This window comes from Neophocaena asiaeorientalis, unplaced genomic scaffold (assembly GCF_003031525.2).
Source record: "Neophocaena asiaeorientalis asiaeorientalis breed wild unplaced genomic scaffold, Neophocaena_asiaeorientalis_V1.1 scaffold258, whole genome shotgun sequence".
In the NCBI taxonomy this organism is placed as follows: Eukaryota; Metazoa; Chordata; class Mammalia; order Artiodactyla; family Phocoenidae; genus Neophocaena; species Neophocaena asiaeorientalis.
The window spans coordinates 2,949,796-2,967,173 of NW_020172591.1; the positions used below are offsets into that span (position 1 = coordinate 2,949,796).

Below are 17,378 nucleotides of genomic sequence, written 5' to 3' on the forward strand. Positions count from 1 at the left end.
TTTTTTTTTTTTTTTTTTTTTTTTTTTTTTTGCGGTACGCGGGCCCCTCACCATTGTGGCCTCTCCCTTTGCGGAGCACAGGCTCCGGACGCGCAGGCTCAGCGGCCATGGCTCACGGGACCAGTCGCTCCGCGGCATGTGGGATCCTTCCGGACCGGGGCACGAACCCGTGTCCCCTGCATCGGCAGGCGGACTCTCAACCACTGCGCCACCAGGGAAACCCCCTTTGGCCATTCTTAAAGACATTTGTTCCCATTAGCAAAAGATGAAGTGAAAGCATCTCAGAAGCATTTATTTCCAGCAAAGAGCCAGGCTCAGTCAACATTTTCACGAGCTGTCCTGGGACCAAACTTGCCCGAGTGAATGAAATTAGCCATCGCTTATGCTTCGTTAGCATTACTGCTTTGGGAGCCACCTTTGAGAATTTCATCATTGCTTTTCCCACCTTGGTTCTGATCCCAAGGCTTATTCTACGTGCACTCTCTCTTCCCCAAAATAGCAGACTGTTACGATTCTGATCTTAGGCGTCAAACACAGCACTGTTATCAGTATGGTATTTCAGACCTAACCCAAGCATAAATGTTACAGAAATTGTATTTCCATGGGTCATAAGCACCAGATGTCAAGGCCCAGTATCGTCTGTCTTGGCTCCTACCTGGCCTTATGATAGTTTAAATGTGCGTTCTTGCGGTTGGAGCAAGACTCTGCCCTCCTAAGCCCAGATACCCGCAGCCTGGCCAATCGGCCGTGGCCCTGTGTTTGTTTTCATCACCTCTCTTCACTGACTGCAGTTGTTTTGCACGAACATTGTTGGCCTTTCTGTAATCTCTGATGAAAAGAGCTTCATTTTTAAGTTTTAATTTGTCCGTGTTATGGGCTCCACATCCGAGCCGAACTGCAGATCTGTAGGTGCGGCTTGTTTTCTCTCTTTGATCGTGTGCATCACTGGGGCTCTTGCAGCTGTAATTTGCCTTTCATCCACTTCAATGACGGCCCAAAGAAAACACAAAAGAAATCCAACCAGAGGAAAAGGAGGGGAGAGGGAAACACCAGCCAGTGGTCTTATAATCAGCAGGGGAAAGATCGGCTTATATAAATAAATTAACAGCGAGGAACAGTGTAGGATTTAATGAAGCCTGACACAGATCAGGTGCACTGGGGTATGCCTCGAGGTTCGATATAATCAGAAACCTGCGCCTTTAGAAGGCGTCAGGCCACAGGCCTCAGCCAGACGACATTTGCACTGTGTGGAGGAGTTCCTTTTGGCCCCAAACTTAAGCATGGAAGAGATACAAGATTTGGGGACTTGCCAAACAGAAAACCCCCTTTTAGCATGGTCTCTGCATGGCACAGGGCAGAATCTTGGTGCTTCAGGGCAGACAGCAGAAACAATTCTTGCCCCAAGCCCAGTGGACAGGACACCCAGAATCCTTCTGTTCTCTTTCCAGTAAAGTAATTGTTCTTGGGCTTTGCTGTCACTGACCTCCAAGCTCCCAATAAAACTGAAGTCCCATGGCATCGGACCAAGAAATAGGAAAGGCCATTTGAAGAGTCAGCAACAGACGTGCTGGAGACAAGACTGGCCCTGGGTGGGGAAAACACCTATTCTTGGTGGCTCATGACCGGAGTCATTATGATACTGAAAAAAGGCCGTTGGGGAAAATTTTAAGATGGTCTCTGGTTAGGTTTCTTTTCATTTCTTTTTAACTTATAAGTTATACGTGACTATATCCTCAAAGAGTGCAAATAATTTTTCTAAAAAGAAGTTCATTTCATTTCATTGCTAACCAGTCCCAACCCCCTCCCCAGAGGGAACCACGAGAAATTGTTCGAGGTATATATTTCCAGGCCTTGTTTTATACCTTTACAAACGTATCTGTTCGTTTCTAATTACGCAGTGTGCTTTCGTTGGGGTTGGTTTGGTTTTGTGTAAATAGTATCAACATTTGCTCACTGTGCTGGATGACCTGCTTCTTTCCATTTGATAAAGGCCTTAGGATACTTTGTTGCACACTGATAGGTTTACCCCATCCTTTTCGGATATTGTCTAGCATCTCGTATCATGTCGCTGTACCGCAGTTTATTAACTGCTCCCCTACTGGTGGTCATTCAGGTTGTGTCTAGGTTTTCTTTCTATGGTAAACAATACTGCAGTGAACATCCTTGAGGTTGCCTCTTTGTGCAAGTTTCTCTGGGATAGAATATCTGGGTGCAATGGTGTGCCTGTTTACATTTTAATAGATGCTGAGTTTTACCTTTAAAATGAAGCTGCCCCCATTTGAGAGGGTAACAAACCAGTGGACACCCTGCATTATATCGCCTGTCATGTGCAGAAGCCACATAATCTCTGTGACTATCTCTCTCTCTTTCTGTAAAGTGGGCGGAGTGCTTGCAAGGGAAAGGGAAGACTGAGGACAATTTTAGTTGAAGGGAATTTTAATCACAGGGACTTTTTTTAATGCTGATTTGCGGAGAATGTGAGCCTTGGCTATGAGATGCAGCTCGCTGGAGCTGTGGCCACCGTAGCGCGGGAGTTAATTCTATCCCTGGTTCAGCAGGCAGAGCCCTGTTCTCCATGATTAACGAGTTCCACTTGGTTTCTTCAAAGAGTGACTGTGCCGTACCTTGCTGTTATTTACTTATGTTTTCTACTAAAAAATTCGCGTCAAAAACATCCTTTAAGGTCAGTGTACGTTATTGCGCTGCAGACAAAAATATTCCAACAGCCGCAAGTGGGCCACGTGCCAACAGGAAGTCCCTAATCCTGTGGCCTTGTGCCCAAGGGCCCCGTAACGGCCCTGAGAGGAGCAGGCCTTCCTGGCAGCTTCTCTCTGAGGAGGGTCAGGGCTAATGCGACCCGAGGAAAGGTAGTAGGAAGTACGTTGGCTTTCCAGTGAGAGGTTTCAATGTGCAGGCAAAGCTGCTAGCCCCAAGTGGCTCCAGAGAGGAAGGACAAGTAGAAGAGAAGCCAAGGGAGCCATTAGTTCAAAACACCGTTTCTTCTAAGAGTTGCTCCCCTTGTTTCTACTGTGCGTTTAGACCAAGGGGTCAAAGTAATGTGACTTTGACACTGAGCGTAGTGGATAGTGTGACGGCCATATATGAGCTTTGCCAGCTTTCTCCAGCCTGCCAGAAATCCAGGACTGCTGCCTCTAGGGCTTGAGGCTTGGGTATAACTCTTGGTGGCTCAGGGGAAAAAGTAGCGCAAGAGTGAGGTGTGGGTGAGAGACACGGGCGTGCACACACACACAAGCTTGTTTTGTCTTCTATGTGTAATTGTGCAAAATTGAACCCTTTTAGTATCATTAACTGACACACCCGAAGGCAAAGGCTCTGATCCAGAACGGGAATGATAGGGCACCACGTCTTGGCTTTCAGCAGCAGCAGTTTCTTTCTCAGGCGTCAGGACTCATGAACCGGATGCTGGACTGGATTTTGGAACTCGCTAGAGAGCAGCCAACTCCAGTGATGAAGGGAATGCGGAGAACGCTTTGAGCCTGAGGTGGCCTTGACCGAAGTCCTATTCTCAGTCGGCCTGCTGGTTACTGAGGCTCGTTTCAGCACAGTCTGTTACGAATCTTTTCCTTTCTTTGCATCTCCCTACTGCCACCAAGGGGCTGGGAGAAGGGATACAAGGACCCTGAGGGCCTTGTGGTCTTCCGTATCGTTGTCTGGGCCACTTCCGACAGCTAGTACCGAGGTGGGAAGATAGTCACTAGGACGGAGACTGGGGCTGACGTGGGTTGTCAAAGGAGCCCCCAAGGTGCCTCACCGGCCTCGGCCAACTGCACACCAGGATCGCGAGCTCGGGAATAGTGTCCACGGGAAGCCCTGAGCTCTCACCGCCGTCATCATTTCCGGGCTCTGAACTCCTCACAGGGCCACCGTCCCCTCCTCTTTCCCCAAGAAGGACCTGTTTCCACCTACCTATCTACCTCTGGGTCGGGTGTGGTTCATCTTCAACCTCCACCCTCCCCTTTCTGCAGCTGCCCCCTCTCTCGGTGGCTCCTTTTCTTCTCTCTGGCATTCCTGCACTTTCTCCACCTCCCTCCACCAAGGCCTCCTGCCAGAAGAGCCCATCAGATTCCCAACACAGAGGCTTCATTGCTTGCTTCCTCCAAGTAGCTGCATTTTTACAGGAGACCAAACCTAAGGTCGGAGGAATTACTCTCTTTTGTTATAACCACAGTTGTCAGCCACCAGCAAACTTTTGGGGGAAATCATCTCTTGAATGGGCAGAGAGAGGTACCTCTCTGGAAGCCCTAAAATCTTATCACAAGGTCATGGATCCTTGTGTTCAGAAGAGCCCAACTTTTAAGTTAAGCAAACTCTCTTGGTGAGATACATGTGTGTAGAGAGTTTTTTCCCAAGGACCTACAACATAGAGAGACAATCTTCAAGAAGACATTGCTTTTCACATTGGAAATGCATGCAGTTTTGTTTCTTCTCCTCCATCCTTTCACTTGTCCCAGGTAATACCAAACCTCTCCACCTGTACAGTGTTTCCATGTATGCACTTCTTGAACCTTGGGACTGGAGGAGAGGAGAAATGTTAACGCCTATTGGCAAACTCCCTGAAATGTGAAGATATGAGACTTTTTCCTAACATCTCAGGAAAAAATCAAGAATGCAGTGGAAGGGGGACACTTTTCTCCGAACTTCTCTTTTTCCCACCTTCATACCCTCAGAGAAGGTAGCCAACAAAAGAAGGCCCTCTTCCTTGTGGACATACCCACTTACAGCAATGGAGAATATCTCTGATTTCTCAAAGACCTAGGGCAAAGCAAAGATTCCAGAATTTTCCTCCCTCGGCCTTACTGGTTTTTTTCCAGCCTACACAATCATGGAGCCTATGTTTATAACTACGCATTTCTGTGGCGCCTCCTTTTTCTTATTTTCACGCCATCGTTGGGGCTCAGTGGAGCCATTCTGGCCTCAGCTGCTCATCTACCTCTGTACTTGGAAGTATTATTAGGTCATTTCACAGCCTTCTCATTTGCATTCAGTATTTCCAATTCTTTTTAGTGTTTCCTCCTGATTATTCAACTAAAAATAATAGAAATCACGTTCAAAGTCTTCTGGTATCGCAAACCGAGCCCCCTTTTCTTTTCCAGCTTGAAACCATTTGAAAACTTAAAAAAATATATACTTTTTTCCATGACTTTGCATAGATTTGGCTATAGCCCAAGAGATAAAAAACCCACGGTAAAGGATCTTCTGGTGGTGTTTCTAAACTCAAGCCAAACCCAGCACGGGATGAATGGCTCTCAAGTAGCCTGACTCTAATGGAGGAGCTTTGGCAAACGTTCGATCTACATCTGAACTTTTGGCTCCTTCTAGCAACAGGGGATGAACAAACTGAATTAGGGAAATTAAGTGTGGTGGGGAGTAGGAACCTTCAGCCAATACTAAATATTAAACTGAATTAAACACGTTGAAGGGCCAAGAAATATCTGCTAGTCCTTCATGATTTCTCATTTATTTAGATCACAGTGTTTTGTCTCCTGCTGGGACCAGAACAAAGTGACTGAGAGAATTTTCTGAAGGCTACTCCCATCTGAAAGGTCCAGTGTGATTTAGTTGACTCGGGGGGTTCGGGAACTTGGAATCAAACTCAACAAGGGCTCTAAGTGGCCAAGAGCTAATCCCAAATAAATCACAGCCCCAAACAAGGTGTCGAAAAGGTGGCTGACTCTCAGTTCTACTGCCGAGCTCTTCAATGACTTACTGCATTTTTCTACCCTCCTTCCTCAATTTCTTCCTCCTTGAAGAAGACGCGATGACCCCTGGTATCCTTGAAAGTGAATGGTTTCAGTGATTTCCTCTGTAGGCATCTCTTCAATCCTTGCTTTAAAGGCTGGTTGCAGTTTGGCGGGTTGAGTGGACGTGTGGGTTAACTGGCTTCTCACCAGGTCTTGTCAGCCCTGCCTCAGCTAAGGTGGAGGCTTCAAACTTGGGGAACCATTTACTAGCTCTGTCAGTTCCTCAGCTGCCCCTTAGCAGGACTGGTTCCTAAGCTAAACGAGCAAGTATGGAAAACATGGAACCTCATGGCTTCCTTTCACCTGTCCTTTGCATGGTCTTCTCCTTCCACGGGCACCATAAGGTGGATGCCTTCAGGTGTGACCACCTCCAGGAGAGGACAGACCCGGGGTGAAGACGGGTGGCGAGCCCTTTTCTGTTGAAGTTGCCTTGTCTACAGCCAGCCGCCCTTTTCAGGGAAGCCTCAGCAGAAAGGCCATCAGAGCTTTCTCATTTTCTTCCTGTAAAGATGAGTTCTCAAGCAGGAAGGAACATCAGTGCTTACTTTACAGAGGAGCAAGCTGAGACCCAGGGAGGGTCAGAGACTCGTCCCGGCTCTCACACCTGGGCGAAGTGGCAGAGCTCAGGGGAGAAGGAGGAAGCCTGCTCCCAGTCTAGCGCTCCTCCATATTCCGTGCTGCCTGCCTTCGGGTACCGGCCTTAGAGTGTGTCCGCTACACATTCTGGATGTCCAGCCTGTCATCAGCTTCCACCAGCCCTTTTAAGCCACTGCTTGGAGTTGGCCTGGAAGGGACTCTTCAGAGAAAGCCAGCATGCGTTGGTGTCCTGATCGGTGTGCAAGTGATCCAGGGACGGATGGTCTTAAATCACTTATCTAAAAGTAGCCAGTGGTTTGGGGTACACTCCCCACTCTCTTGACTATCTTGAGAGGCTCTTTTTTTTTTTTTTTTGATGTAGAAAGTAAACAGAACAATGTCGATGAAAATATACTCACAGCAGCCACGGCATAGGAGATGTGGTGAAAGGGAAGGTCGAAATTTTTCTGTAACTGCAGAAAAGCAAACTAACCCCAAAGGACCCTAATTTAAGAGAAAAAAAAAAGAAGAAAATAAGGGAGAGAGAAAAGATAAAGTGTGTGTGTGTGTGTGTGTAAAGAGAGAGAGAGGGTGGGAAGGAAACTCTAAATGAGAGAGGGCGTTCTTGTTTTAGACCTAAACCACACTCAGGGGGAGTTTTCCGTTTACAGGTTGGAGTGTCTGGGGCATTTATCTCGCATGGCATGTGTGATCTTACAGTGCCAGGCAGTGCTCCAGACCCTTCTGGGAAAATCACATCTTTTTAGAGTAGGCAGAGCTCATGGCTGGGTGTGGCTGTTCCCCATTTGTGCTGTAGTGTTGCAATGTACTGACAAGGATGCTGGAGAATATTTGACTTGTGAGCGGGCCGGGCAATCTCTGAATTGCTCAGTGGATCTGATAAAAATGAATACAAGCCCCAAACCAAGAGATCAGTGTATGAGTAAAAAGGCTCAGGTACCGTGCTTGAGGCCGTCGCCACCCCTTGCAGCAGCCTCCACTCCAAAGCTGTCTCCTCCTCCCTCCCACATTTTTTCCCTGCCCTGGCACAGCCTCATCTGCCCAGTCCTTGCCCCAGACTCGTCAGCACTTAGAGTCCCCTCCACAGCACCCCGCTTTTTTTTTTTTTTTTTTTTTTTTTTGCGGTACGCGGCCCTCTCACTGTTGTGGCCTCTCCCGTTGCGGAGCACAGGCTCCGGACGCGCAGGCTCAGCGGCCACGGCTCACGGGCCCAGCCGCTCCGCGGCATGTGGGATCTTCCCGGACCGGGGCACGAACCCGCGTCCCCTGTGTCTGCAGGCGGACTCTCAACCACTGCGCCACCAGGGAAGCCCCACCCCCACTTTCTTTTATGCTATTTTGGCATGGGTGAGTCCTTGCTTCCCAATCACACTGAAGGGCCTCGATCGTGGACACCGGGTCCCGTACATCTTCCTTTCCCAAACTCCTCCGTGTGGTTTCCGGGCACGTAGTCAACCCTCTTAATAAGTGAGGGTTGGTTGATCGGTTGGTTAGTCAGTAAGTGAAAACTGCCGTTTGGAGAACAATGTAAATCAGCCTTCCCTGTCTGGGGATCATGGAAAAATGTGAAGTCCCAAATTTCAGATCACGGCATCCTCACATTCATGAGAAGTCTCCGTGAGTTCCCATCCAAGTGGTGAGCCAGCAATGCAGGCAAGCAGCCAGGGGCTGTGCATCCAGCCCACTAGGATGAAGACAGGGCGCACCCTTGCTGGAATGGGTTAGGGATGATGATGGGGGTTTGCTTGAGTGCACACCTGGGGGAGTCGAGGGGAGAGGGTGTCCTCTGGCCCTAATACAATACTGAGTGTCGGAATTCAGATTTTGGAGTCAGACTGATCTGAGTTTAAATCCGAACAGGTGCCCAGAAGGAAACAGGGTCATGTGAGGACAAAGGTTGAAAGTGGAAGTCTGTGTGGGTGGGAAGATCCATATTCCTGATCTGTGTTCTCTTAAAGGTGGGGCTCATTCCATTCTCTCTCATCCGTTTCCCATGCACAAACACACCCAGAGTCCTGGAAGGTCCTCTCCAAGTTTTTCCTCATTAAAAAAAAAATTTAATTCCACGTCCCTGGTCCCCACCGTCTTTTGCCATCTACCTCACTTCCCCAGCCAGGTCTCCATCCTGTGGCTGTCATGTCCCCTTCCCAGGGAGGTGCTGCCTCCTCCACTCTTTGCCTTGAGCTCCTGGGTCACCCCTTCTCCGTCCAACCCGCCCTTGCCTTTTTTTCACTAGAACTACAGGGACCCAGTGGACATCCACCCTCCCTGCCAGCATCCAGAGGAAACAGGCTGAGGTTTACCTCCTGGGCTCAACAGAAAGGGAGAGTGACCCGTGCAGGGCAAAGAGGCTTCTGAGAAAGCAAGCTCTTAATCAAACACAGATATCAAGAATATTAGCAAGGGGACTAGAGAAAATTGCTATCAAAGTAAATTGCTTTTCGTACTAATGTTCCCTTTACTGGGGTTTTCCCCAGTGTGTCATTCTTTCTTTAAGCCTTCGTGAACAGATGCTCTTTTGAAAATGTTGATTAACTTATCCTTTTTTTGATCCCTTCCCACTCACCCAAACTCCTGGGAGCAGTGATTACGCAAAAAGCCAAGTCAAGCCTCTAAAGTGTTCTTCACCTGAAGGAGGCTTTGATCCTCCAGGGGCAGAAATCTCAGCCACATCTGGGCAATCAATTTCATAGAACCTTAAAAATGGACCTATTCTTGGGAGGTCATCTCATCCAGTCCTCTGTCCTCTGTGATCTCCTGGGACAAAATGTTCTCATAGTCATTACCATCCTCTTACCCATTTTCCACTGAGATCAATGCTACATCTACTCCTTTCCAGCCCATGATCAATAGTGTCTTAAGAGTTCTTCCCTGAGGGTGTGAGATGGAGCAAGGTGGTATTCTAGCCTCCAAGAATTTGTCACATCCTTGGCAAAGACTGAATCCCTAAAAGCAAGAACAGGATTAGGCCCAAAAGTCACTGGCAGGAGCCCCGCGGTTTTCGTCCTGGGCTAATCCACATATTCTTATCCAATGTTCTGCATCTTTTAACCGTGAAGCTGTTGACATATGAGCATCCCATAAAAATGATTAACTGTTGGAAATGTGATGGTTTTCTTCCATGTTTTTTTTTTTCTCATAAGGTTAAAAAAAAAAAACAACTCCAGGTTGATTTCCACAAGCCAGATTTGATCCCTATGACAGACACCACCTGCCTCTTGTTGATTCATTTTTACATCTTCATTCCAAGGACACAGCCTGCGTTGTAGAGTCCTGGAGAATAACACAGGGGCTGGGCATTGAGGTGGGGAAGCTGTCATGGCCTGCAGGTACCAGTTGTTGTGCTATAAACATGCCAGGAACAGGCTGGATTTTTGGAGGATTGGTGCCACGTGGCAACCATCTTTTCAAGTAGGGTCTTAGCAAGTGGTTTTCCGCATCCCTTACTGGCGACCAAAAGGATGAGAATGTGCTTTAGCACTTTGGCCAGGAATGGAGAAGACTTCGAACATGATGAAAACCACTGTCTCCAGGGAAAGACTGAATGTCAGGTACAGCAGTGATGGATTGGTCCTCAGTTCAGGTCTTAGTCACGTAGATCTTCCCCGAGGTGTTGTGCAGATGAGGGAGAAGTTCAGGCTGGTCTGAAGTTCTTGTGTTCCTCTTGTTTGATACGCTAGCTGTTTGGAATTTGGGGTTTGTGTTAAGCCTTGATTTTTTTAATATAAATTTATAGTGCTGACATCGAGGTAGTTCACCTGACTTGGGGTTGAAACTCCTGAAGGGCCATATACATTCACTGGAGCCATTTTGACCTGACAGCAGACACAGGTATAATTAACTTGTGAGACAGGAAGAAATGATAAGACTGTTTTCTTCACCACGTATTTGAATTTCTTTTTTAGTGTTTTACCATTTTATACAGGTAGTTTCCATTGGCTCTGATTTCTATAAGATGGACAACATGGTGAATAGAGACCTGAATTATCCTCCCCATTCCCCAAAAGATTATCATAAAAAAAGAAAAATATAGACAGTGATAATACTGGAGAAAATTCAGAGTAAATTAACTTAGCTCTGTTCAAGCCTGGGTGAGTCAGATTGGATGCCCATGTTTGATCTATTCTACACCGTGAAGAAAGCCAATGGGAAAAATAGACTGGGAAGAAGAGAGAAGGGATATTAGCACAGACGTGGAGGTGGACAGGCGTTATAACATTCTTTCCAGTTCTAGTTCTACATTAAAGCATGTAATGATGAAATGTGATTTCCTTAAATTACTTTACATTTATTTGAAATCCAGAGGAGAAAGACTCATACTTTGTGCCCACTTAGATGCATGCATATGAGGAGGGGCAGTTCGCTATCTCAGATGAACATCGTAGTCATGGCAACTGATGACGGACATGAGAGGCCACCGAAGGTGCCTTAGATAAAACTCAGACCTACGTCGGTTGTAAACAACAGTCACTATAAAGACACACGGGAGCATTTACTTGGCGCTAGAGGCCTTTCTTATTGTTTCTGTTCTTCTGGTTATCGTTGGAAGTAAAGACAAATCATTTGAAGGGGAAAGCATCCAGTAATGTACATACTAACTGACCTAGAAGCAGAGGGTGACTCTAGCTGCCTGCAGTGCTGGGGGGTCATCTCACCAAGGTAACATCTCTGCCTTTTGGCCACGGCAGTAGAACTTGTTATAACTTGATTTGTTTTGTTTTCTCTTCTGTTATAGTGGACATCCCAGAAATACATGGGAGAGAGGGCTACGAGGATGAAATTGATGGTGAGTATTGCTGTGATTTAGAAGATAATCATGGCAGTCAAGTTTGGCTATAAAGACAAAAACAAAAATAATGTCCGGGGTATTGGAGGGCCAGAATTTAGAGCTATCGGCCAGGAATATAAGTGAAAAGAATCCAGAGAGGAGTGAAGAAACTATCAATTGCTCTCTCAAGGTCAAATTTAGCGATTTAGAAAGTTTATTGTGTTCCCTCTGCCTAATTGGAAACAGGTCTCCTACTTTGGGCAACTTTCGACACTGATGAGCTTCAAATCTGAATAAGCCCTTTAGAAGTGAAAGCCGGGCTTCTCTACACATGTCTCTGCTTGAACCCACTGACCTCCTTCCAAAAAGGGCCGAGTAAATGAGCGTCACTGTGAATATTCTCTCAGGCCTGCTGTGGTTTCCAATTCCATGGCTTTCAGGAACCCTTCTCACACTGTCCGTGACTCCGAGTTGGGGCTTGTTGCAGGATTTAGGTTTCTTGTCCACACTGCCCATCTCATGTTATCATATTTATTCCAAGCTCGATTTTCCTACTTCAAATACACATACTTCATGAGGCTGAAGCAAGAGTCCTGACTGGAAGGACACTGAGCAAACACGCAGATGTAATACCTTCCCTCGACTCAGAGCAACGCAGGTCTCTCTGGGAGTCTCTGAGTGCCAGAGTTGATCCCCAAGAGAGATCACCAAGGTTCCCCTCAAAGAACAGCTTTAGACCAAGATTGATGCCTTTAAGAAGGGCAGTTTATAGAGCAGCTGTTTTAAACCTGACCTTAATCAAACACTTCAAGTGTAGCTATAGAAACAGAGTGACTAACCCAAACAGCACCTTGTTAACTGATTGCAGACTCTCCCTGCAAAGCCCGGTCTAACGTTCCTATTATGGGCAAAACTGCACAACTGGCCTTCACAGAGAGGCTGCCATAGATCAAGCAGCAGAAGCCCTAAGATGGGGTGGAAAGAGTAAAGGATGTGGATGGAGAAAGCCTGATTTATACTCCTAGTTTAACTGCTTGTGAACTCTGGGAACTCGTGGTACCTACTCACTTCATCTCTTAAAACCTCTGTTTCCTCATCTATTTTTTAAAACTATAATATCACCCTGCCTTCTTCATGGAATTATTAGGAAATCCCACAAAATTCTCCATGAATATGGTCATGCCTTGGCCACACTACAGAAATATAAGTATATTAGTTTGCTGGGGTGGCCATAACAAAGTACCACAAACTGGATGACTTCAACCACAGAAATCTATGTCTCCAAATTTCCCTTTTTTATAAGGACACCAGTCATGCTGGATTAGGGCCCACGCTAAGGACCTCATTTTAACTTGATTACTTCCGTAAAACCCCTATCTCCAAATAAGGTCACATTCTGAGGTACTAGGGGTTAGAATTCCACATCTGATTCTGGGGGGCGGGTAGGGGGTTGGGACACATAATACATAGCAGTAAGGTTAAGATTTAGGTCGAGAGGTCTGATGGCTCAAAAAAATCTGCTGCTTGGATGGCCAGGAATGCTAGCTTGGGAAACTCATTGTGTGAAAATAGCCTCAGCCTGTTCTTTGATGTAAACTGAAGCAGTTGGAAGTCGGGACGAGGAGGCAAAGAAAGAAGGGTGCCCAGAACACAGGGCCGCCCCAGGCGCTCCAAAGGCTCCCTGAAGCTTCTGTGAGAATCTGAGCTTACCTAATGTGAATCAGATTCTTTAAGTATCTAATCCTTAGACCATACTTACTATGTGCTGGTCACCGAGCACTTTGCAAATGTTAATTCATTTAAACCTCCTAACAAGCCAGTGAGGTTATTAGTAACGCTATTTCACAGACGAGAGAACTGAGGCAAAGAGAAGTTAAATAACTTGTCCAAGGTTACAGAGCTAGGATGAGGCAGGCCTGGGCTTTGAAGCCAAGCCATGTAGCTCCAAGAGTCTACAGCTTAGTCCTGGGCTCTGAAGAACCTCTGAACCGGGCGGGGGGAGCCTCAGTTATTTCACCCTGAAAGAAGCAGTGCATTCAGTCTCCCGTGTCCTTTATGTCCTAGATGAGTACGAGGTGGACTGGAGCAACTCTTCTTCCCCTACCTCCGGGTCTGGGGCTCCTCTGGCTGAGAAAGAAAAGAGCTGGCTCTACACCCTGGATCCCATCCTCATTACCATCATCGCCATGAGTTCGCTGGGCGTCCTCCTGGGGGCCACGTGTGCAGGGCTGCTGCTCTACTGCACGTGTTCCTATTCAGGCCTGAGCTCCCGCAGCTGCACCACGCTGGAGAACTACAACTTTGAGCTCTACGATGGCCTCAAGCACAAGGTCAAGATGAACCACCAGAAATGCTGCTCGGAGGCCTGACGGATGTGCACCCAAATCGCATCTGACGTCTCATTCCAGCAAGAGGGGCTAGTGAAGATGACAGTTTTTTTTCCTTTGGAAACTGAATGCCATAATCTTGATCCAACCGATCCAGAATACTGAAGGTGTGGACAGAACAGACAGGCAAGTCGAGGGAGGAGGGGAGATGCAGCCTTTCGGGGGGTTGTGACCCACAGAGGACCACGTGGGTGAATCATTGCTGGGATAAAGACAGGAGCTCGTCTCTTTGGGGGTCACAGTTCTATTTTGTTTGTGAGTTTATTATTATATTTCTTTGGTCTATGAGCAACTCAAGAGGCAGAAGAGAATGACTTTTCCAGTATAGAGCAGAGCAGGGATCAACAGTCTCTGCTTTCTCTTTCTAATCAACACTTGGAAAGCAAAGGATCTTTTCAGACTTTCCATCTTTAGAAAAAAAAATTCCAGAACAAAGCCGTTCAGTTTAGCCCATCCTCTGATGGTCTTATGACTTCCGGGATTTGCTGTGGTATAGCTTCTGCCAGCCAACTTGACAAGCTGCCGTTTCCAGTCCTAGCATTTCAGTAGGGTGTTGTTGCCTTTAACTTTTTGTATCCAGGGGAAAATTGCCATTTTAGGGTCAGCATGAACAGCTCTTTCTTACGTGAGATTTAAAACAAACCAGAAAGGAAACTTCACACGTCAAAATCCATAGAAGCGCCTCCGTGTTAGAAGCGGACAAACCTTAACGTGCTTTGTGAATAGGAGCCATTCATTCAATCTAGACCCGGAATTTGTGGCTGTGAGGCTACTTTGTGGGGCCTCTGGTGGTGGTTTTGCTTTTCCTTTTCCCTCCTCCTTGTTCTTCTAAAACATACACACGTGCACACACACATACACACATGCACCGTACGCACACACACACACACAAGCACGCACACATATACACACATGCGCTCATCTGTCAGGTCTCTAAGCCCCAGGAAACAGCATTATCTGATATTCTCTGAGATGGGGCTGGGGAAATATAGGCTACTAGTATGTTTCTCCATCAGTGAGATGTAACTGGCGACCACTGGCCGGAAAGGAGAACAGTGGAAAGAGCAAAACAAGTCCATCCTCTGGGATTATGCAAAGGCTGAGAGGACCGTAAGAGACGTTGTGATAAATCCATCTCTCCGACAGGCTGGTAAACACTGACTTCTCCTTGGGATGACAGCCACCACCTCAACCTTTCAGAAGCATCAGAACTAGGATGTCCGTGAGCTGGTTGTGACCAGAAGTCTGCAAGCACTACGGACCAAAATGCTAATTCTGCTTCAACCCCAGAGAGACCTGTGTTCTTACACACACACACACACATTTATGTATTTTTTTATTAAGTGCCTTGAAAGAAAATGAAGAAAACGTATTTTCCTTCTACGTAGAAATCAGTGAATACCATACAAGCTAAGGCATTCCTCTGTTCCTCCTCCCTGACCCAGCGGCTCCACGCCCAGTTTCCCCCGCATAGCTGATCCTCCGGATGGAGTAAGCCCTGCCACCCGAGTGCTAGTCATAGCCCTAGATGACTCTCAACTGCTCTAGAAGGGGAGGCATCCGGAATCGCATGAAACCGTGTGAAGGATAAGATTGTCCACGTCAGGATCCAAATCTTGACTTTGTAGTAACGCCTAAGGATTGCCTGCGTGCTGGAAGTACATTTGAGACCCAGACAGTATGCCCGGCCTATTGTTTATCAGTGGTTAAACTGTCGGACCATTTTTGCTGCTATGGTCACCCACAATTTCATTTGTTTCATACCCAGGTGAAAGGGGAAGGTTCACCTGGCTGGTTCCTTTACATGATAACTTATGGAAACGCTAGTTCAGGTGGTAATGTCACAGTGTTCTGTATGCAGAGAGGGAGAGTTCATGCCAACAGCTATTTATTCATTTGTGTGTGTGTCTTTGCCAGCCTTTGAGTTCTCTGTATCTACTGTGTATGTGAATGGTCACGTGGGACTCAGTGATGTTGTTGTGACATTGACCTAGGGCCCGAGAGTCACCGCTGATCTCGGCACTCGTTGGCACAGTGGTAGTTAGAGGTGAAAAGTAAAGCTGTCAAGCCCAAGGGTTTAGCTTCAGGGCCCCCCTGAGCTGGGCGTGTGGCAGAAGCAAGTTGTTAATTAGCCCACCTTCCTCTTCGGCTTTCCGTGTAACTCAGTGTTCAGGAAGCTAGCAAGTCCAGGGGGTTCCGGAGTTAGCCTGCAGAAGAAGAGAGTTCAAAAGCCAACACGGGGTGGGGTGAGGGGTACTTCCCTGGCGGTCCAGTGGTTAAGACTTGGCACTTCCACAGCAGGGGGCACGGATTCAACCCCTGGTCGGGGAACTCAGATCCCACATGCGGCGTGGAGCAGTCTCACACACACACACACACACACACACACACAGCCGACGCCGGAGGTCCTGGCCCTCTCGTGTCCCTTGGGCCATTTTACAACTCCCCAAAGACCAGCCCTGCCTCTGGCCTGCAGTTCACCTCTAAGTTATGTACAACTCGACCTGTATCCGTCTGAAGTCCTGTATCCATACTCACCATTGGCTGGTTTGAGGCCCCGCGTGGGCTCCAAATGCTGAACAAAAGCAGGGCATCCAGGGCTGCGTGTAGATACCTCACCAGCACTGGAGGCTGGTCTGCTGGAAGACAGAAAGACAGTGGGACCTGATTATAACCTGACCAGGGGACACCCCGGTGCATTTGTTGTCTCTATCTGCAGGTAGGCTAGCTGACCCCTCTCCTTGAGTCCTTCCCTTTGGGAAACCCTACTCACAGTACTGATCTCCTTTTTTGCCTTGTACTGAATGACACATTACCTCCACGCTCTCCCGGACTAGGCGGTCAGCAGGGCCACAGGGCTGCTTCCTCTCTTAGGTGGAGGTGGGGAGTTGACAGGGATGAGGGTCCGAGGAATGAGCATGAATGGCAAGAAAACAAGGGGAAAAGTTAAACTGTCACACAGAAGGTTAACTTTTCCAAGGTTTGCAGTTAAAGGTATTTGACCATTCTCTGGCTGAGCCAGATCAAGGGAACTTGAGAGCTTTTACTGTGATTCATCAATGTAAAAAATAAACAACAATGTCAAACTGTGTTTATATGATTTGTATAAAGCCTTTTTAAGATTACTATTTAAATAAACATTATACCAGAGATATTTTTCTGCGTGTTTCTTTATTGGAGACAAAGAGACTTGGGTTCTGGGTGACCAAATCATCCCAGTTTGCCTGAGACGTTCCTGGGTTTTAGCACTGAAAGTCCCGTGTCCCGGGAAACCCCTCAATCCCAGCCATATCAGGATGGTTGGTCATTCTCTTGGGACAATGTTTCTCAGCACTTTTATGTGAAGTTAGTAGGTAGATTGGCTAGCTGGCTTTTTTTTTTTTTTTTTTTTTTCAGGACGCGAGAGCACAGGCTCCGGACGCGCAGGCTCAGCGGCCATGGCTCACAGGCCCAGTCGCTCCGCGGCATGTGGGATCTTCCCGGACCGGGGCACGAACCTGTGTCCCCTGCATCGGCAGGCGGACTCTCAACCACTGCGCCACCAGGGAAGCCCTAGTGGCTTTTTATAAGGTGAAAATATGATGTAGATGGGTCATGGACTACCTGGCCAGGTGGGCTACTTTAGCTCAAAGCCTTGCCTGGTAGATTTCCGAGACTGTGATCCCTACACACATTCCTCCTCCGTAGACATCGCCAGTCCCTTGCAATTTTTGACTCTGCTGCTGCCTTCCTGCTCAAACATTTGCTTGTCAATATCTCTGGTAATTTTAAGGTCTATACATTGCTTCTCAAAGTGTGGTCCCTGGACTTGCAGCATCAGCCTCACTTGGGAACTTGTCAGAGGTGTACATTCTCGGACTCCAC

At 47.4% G+C, this 17,378-nt stretch overlaps 1 protein-coding gene across 2 annotated transcripts in view; it reads left to right on the plus strand.

Annotated features, from left to right (window-relative positions):
- Positions 1-16,668, plus strand: part of NRP2 (neuropilin 2) — a 117,529-nt gene extending 100,861 nt beyond the window's left edge. For both annotated transcript variants that reach the window (XM_024738349.1, XM_024738350.1), the window contains exons 16-17: positions 11,095-11,145; positions 13,192-16,668. In XM_024738349.1, coding sequence (XP_024594117.1) covers positions 11,095-11,145; positions 13,192-13,496 — 356 coding nt within the window. In that variant the 3' untranslated portion in view covers positions 13,497-16,668. The remainder of the gene's footprint in view (positions 1-11,094; positions 11,146-13,191) is intronic.
- Positions 16,669-17,378: the final 710 nt, after the last annotated feature.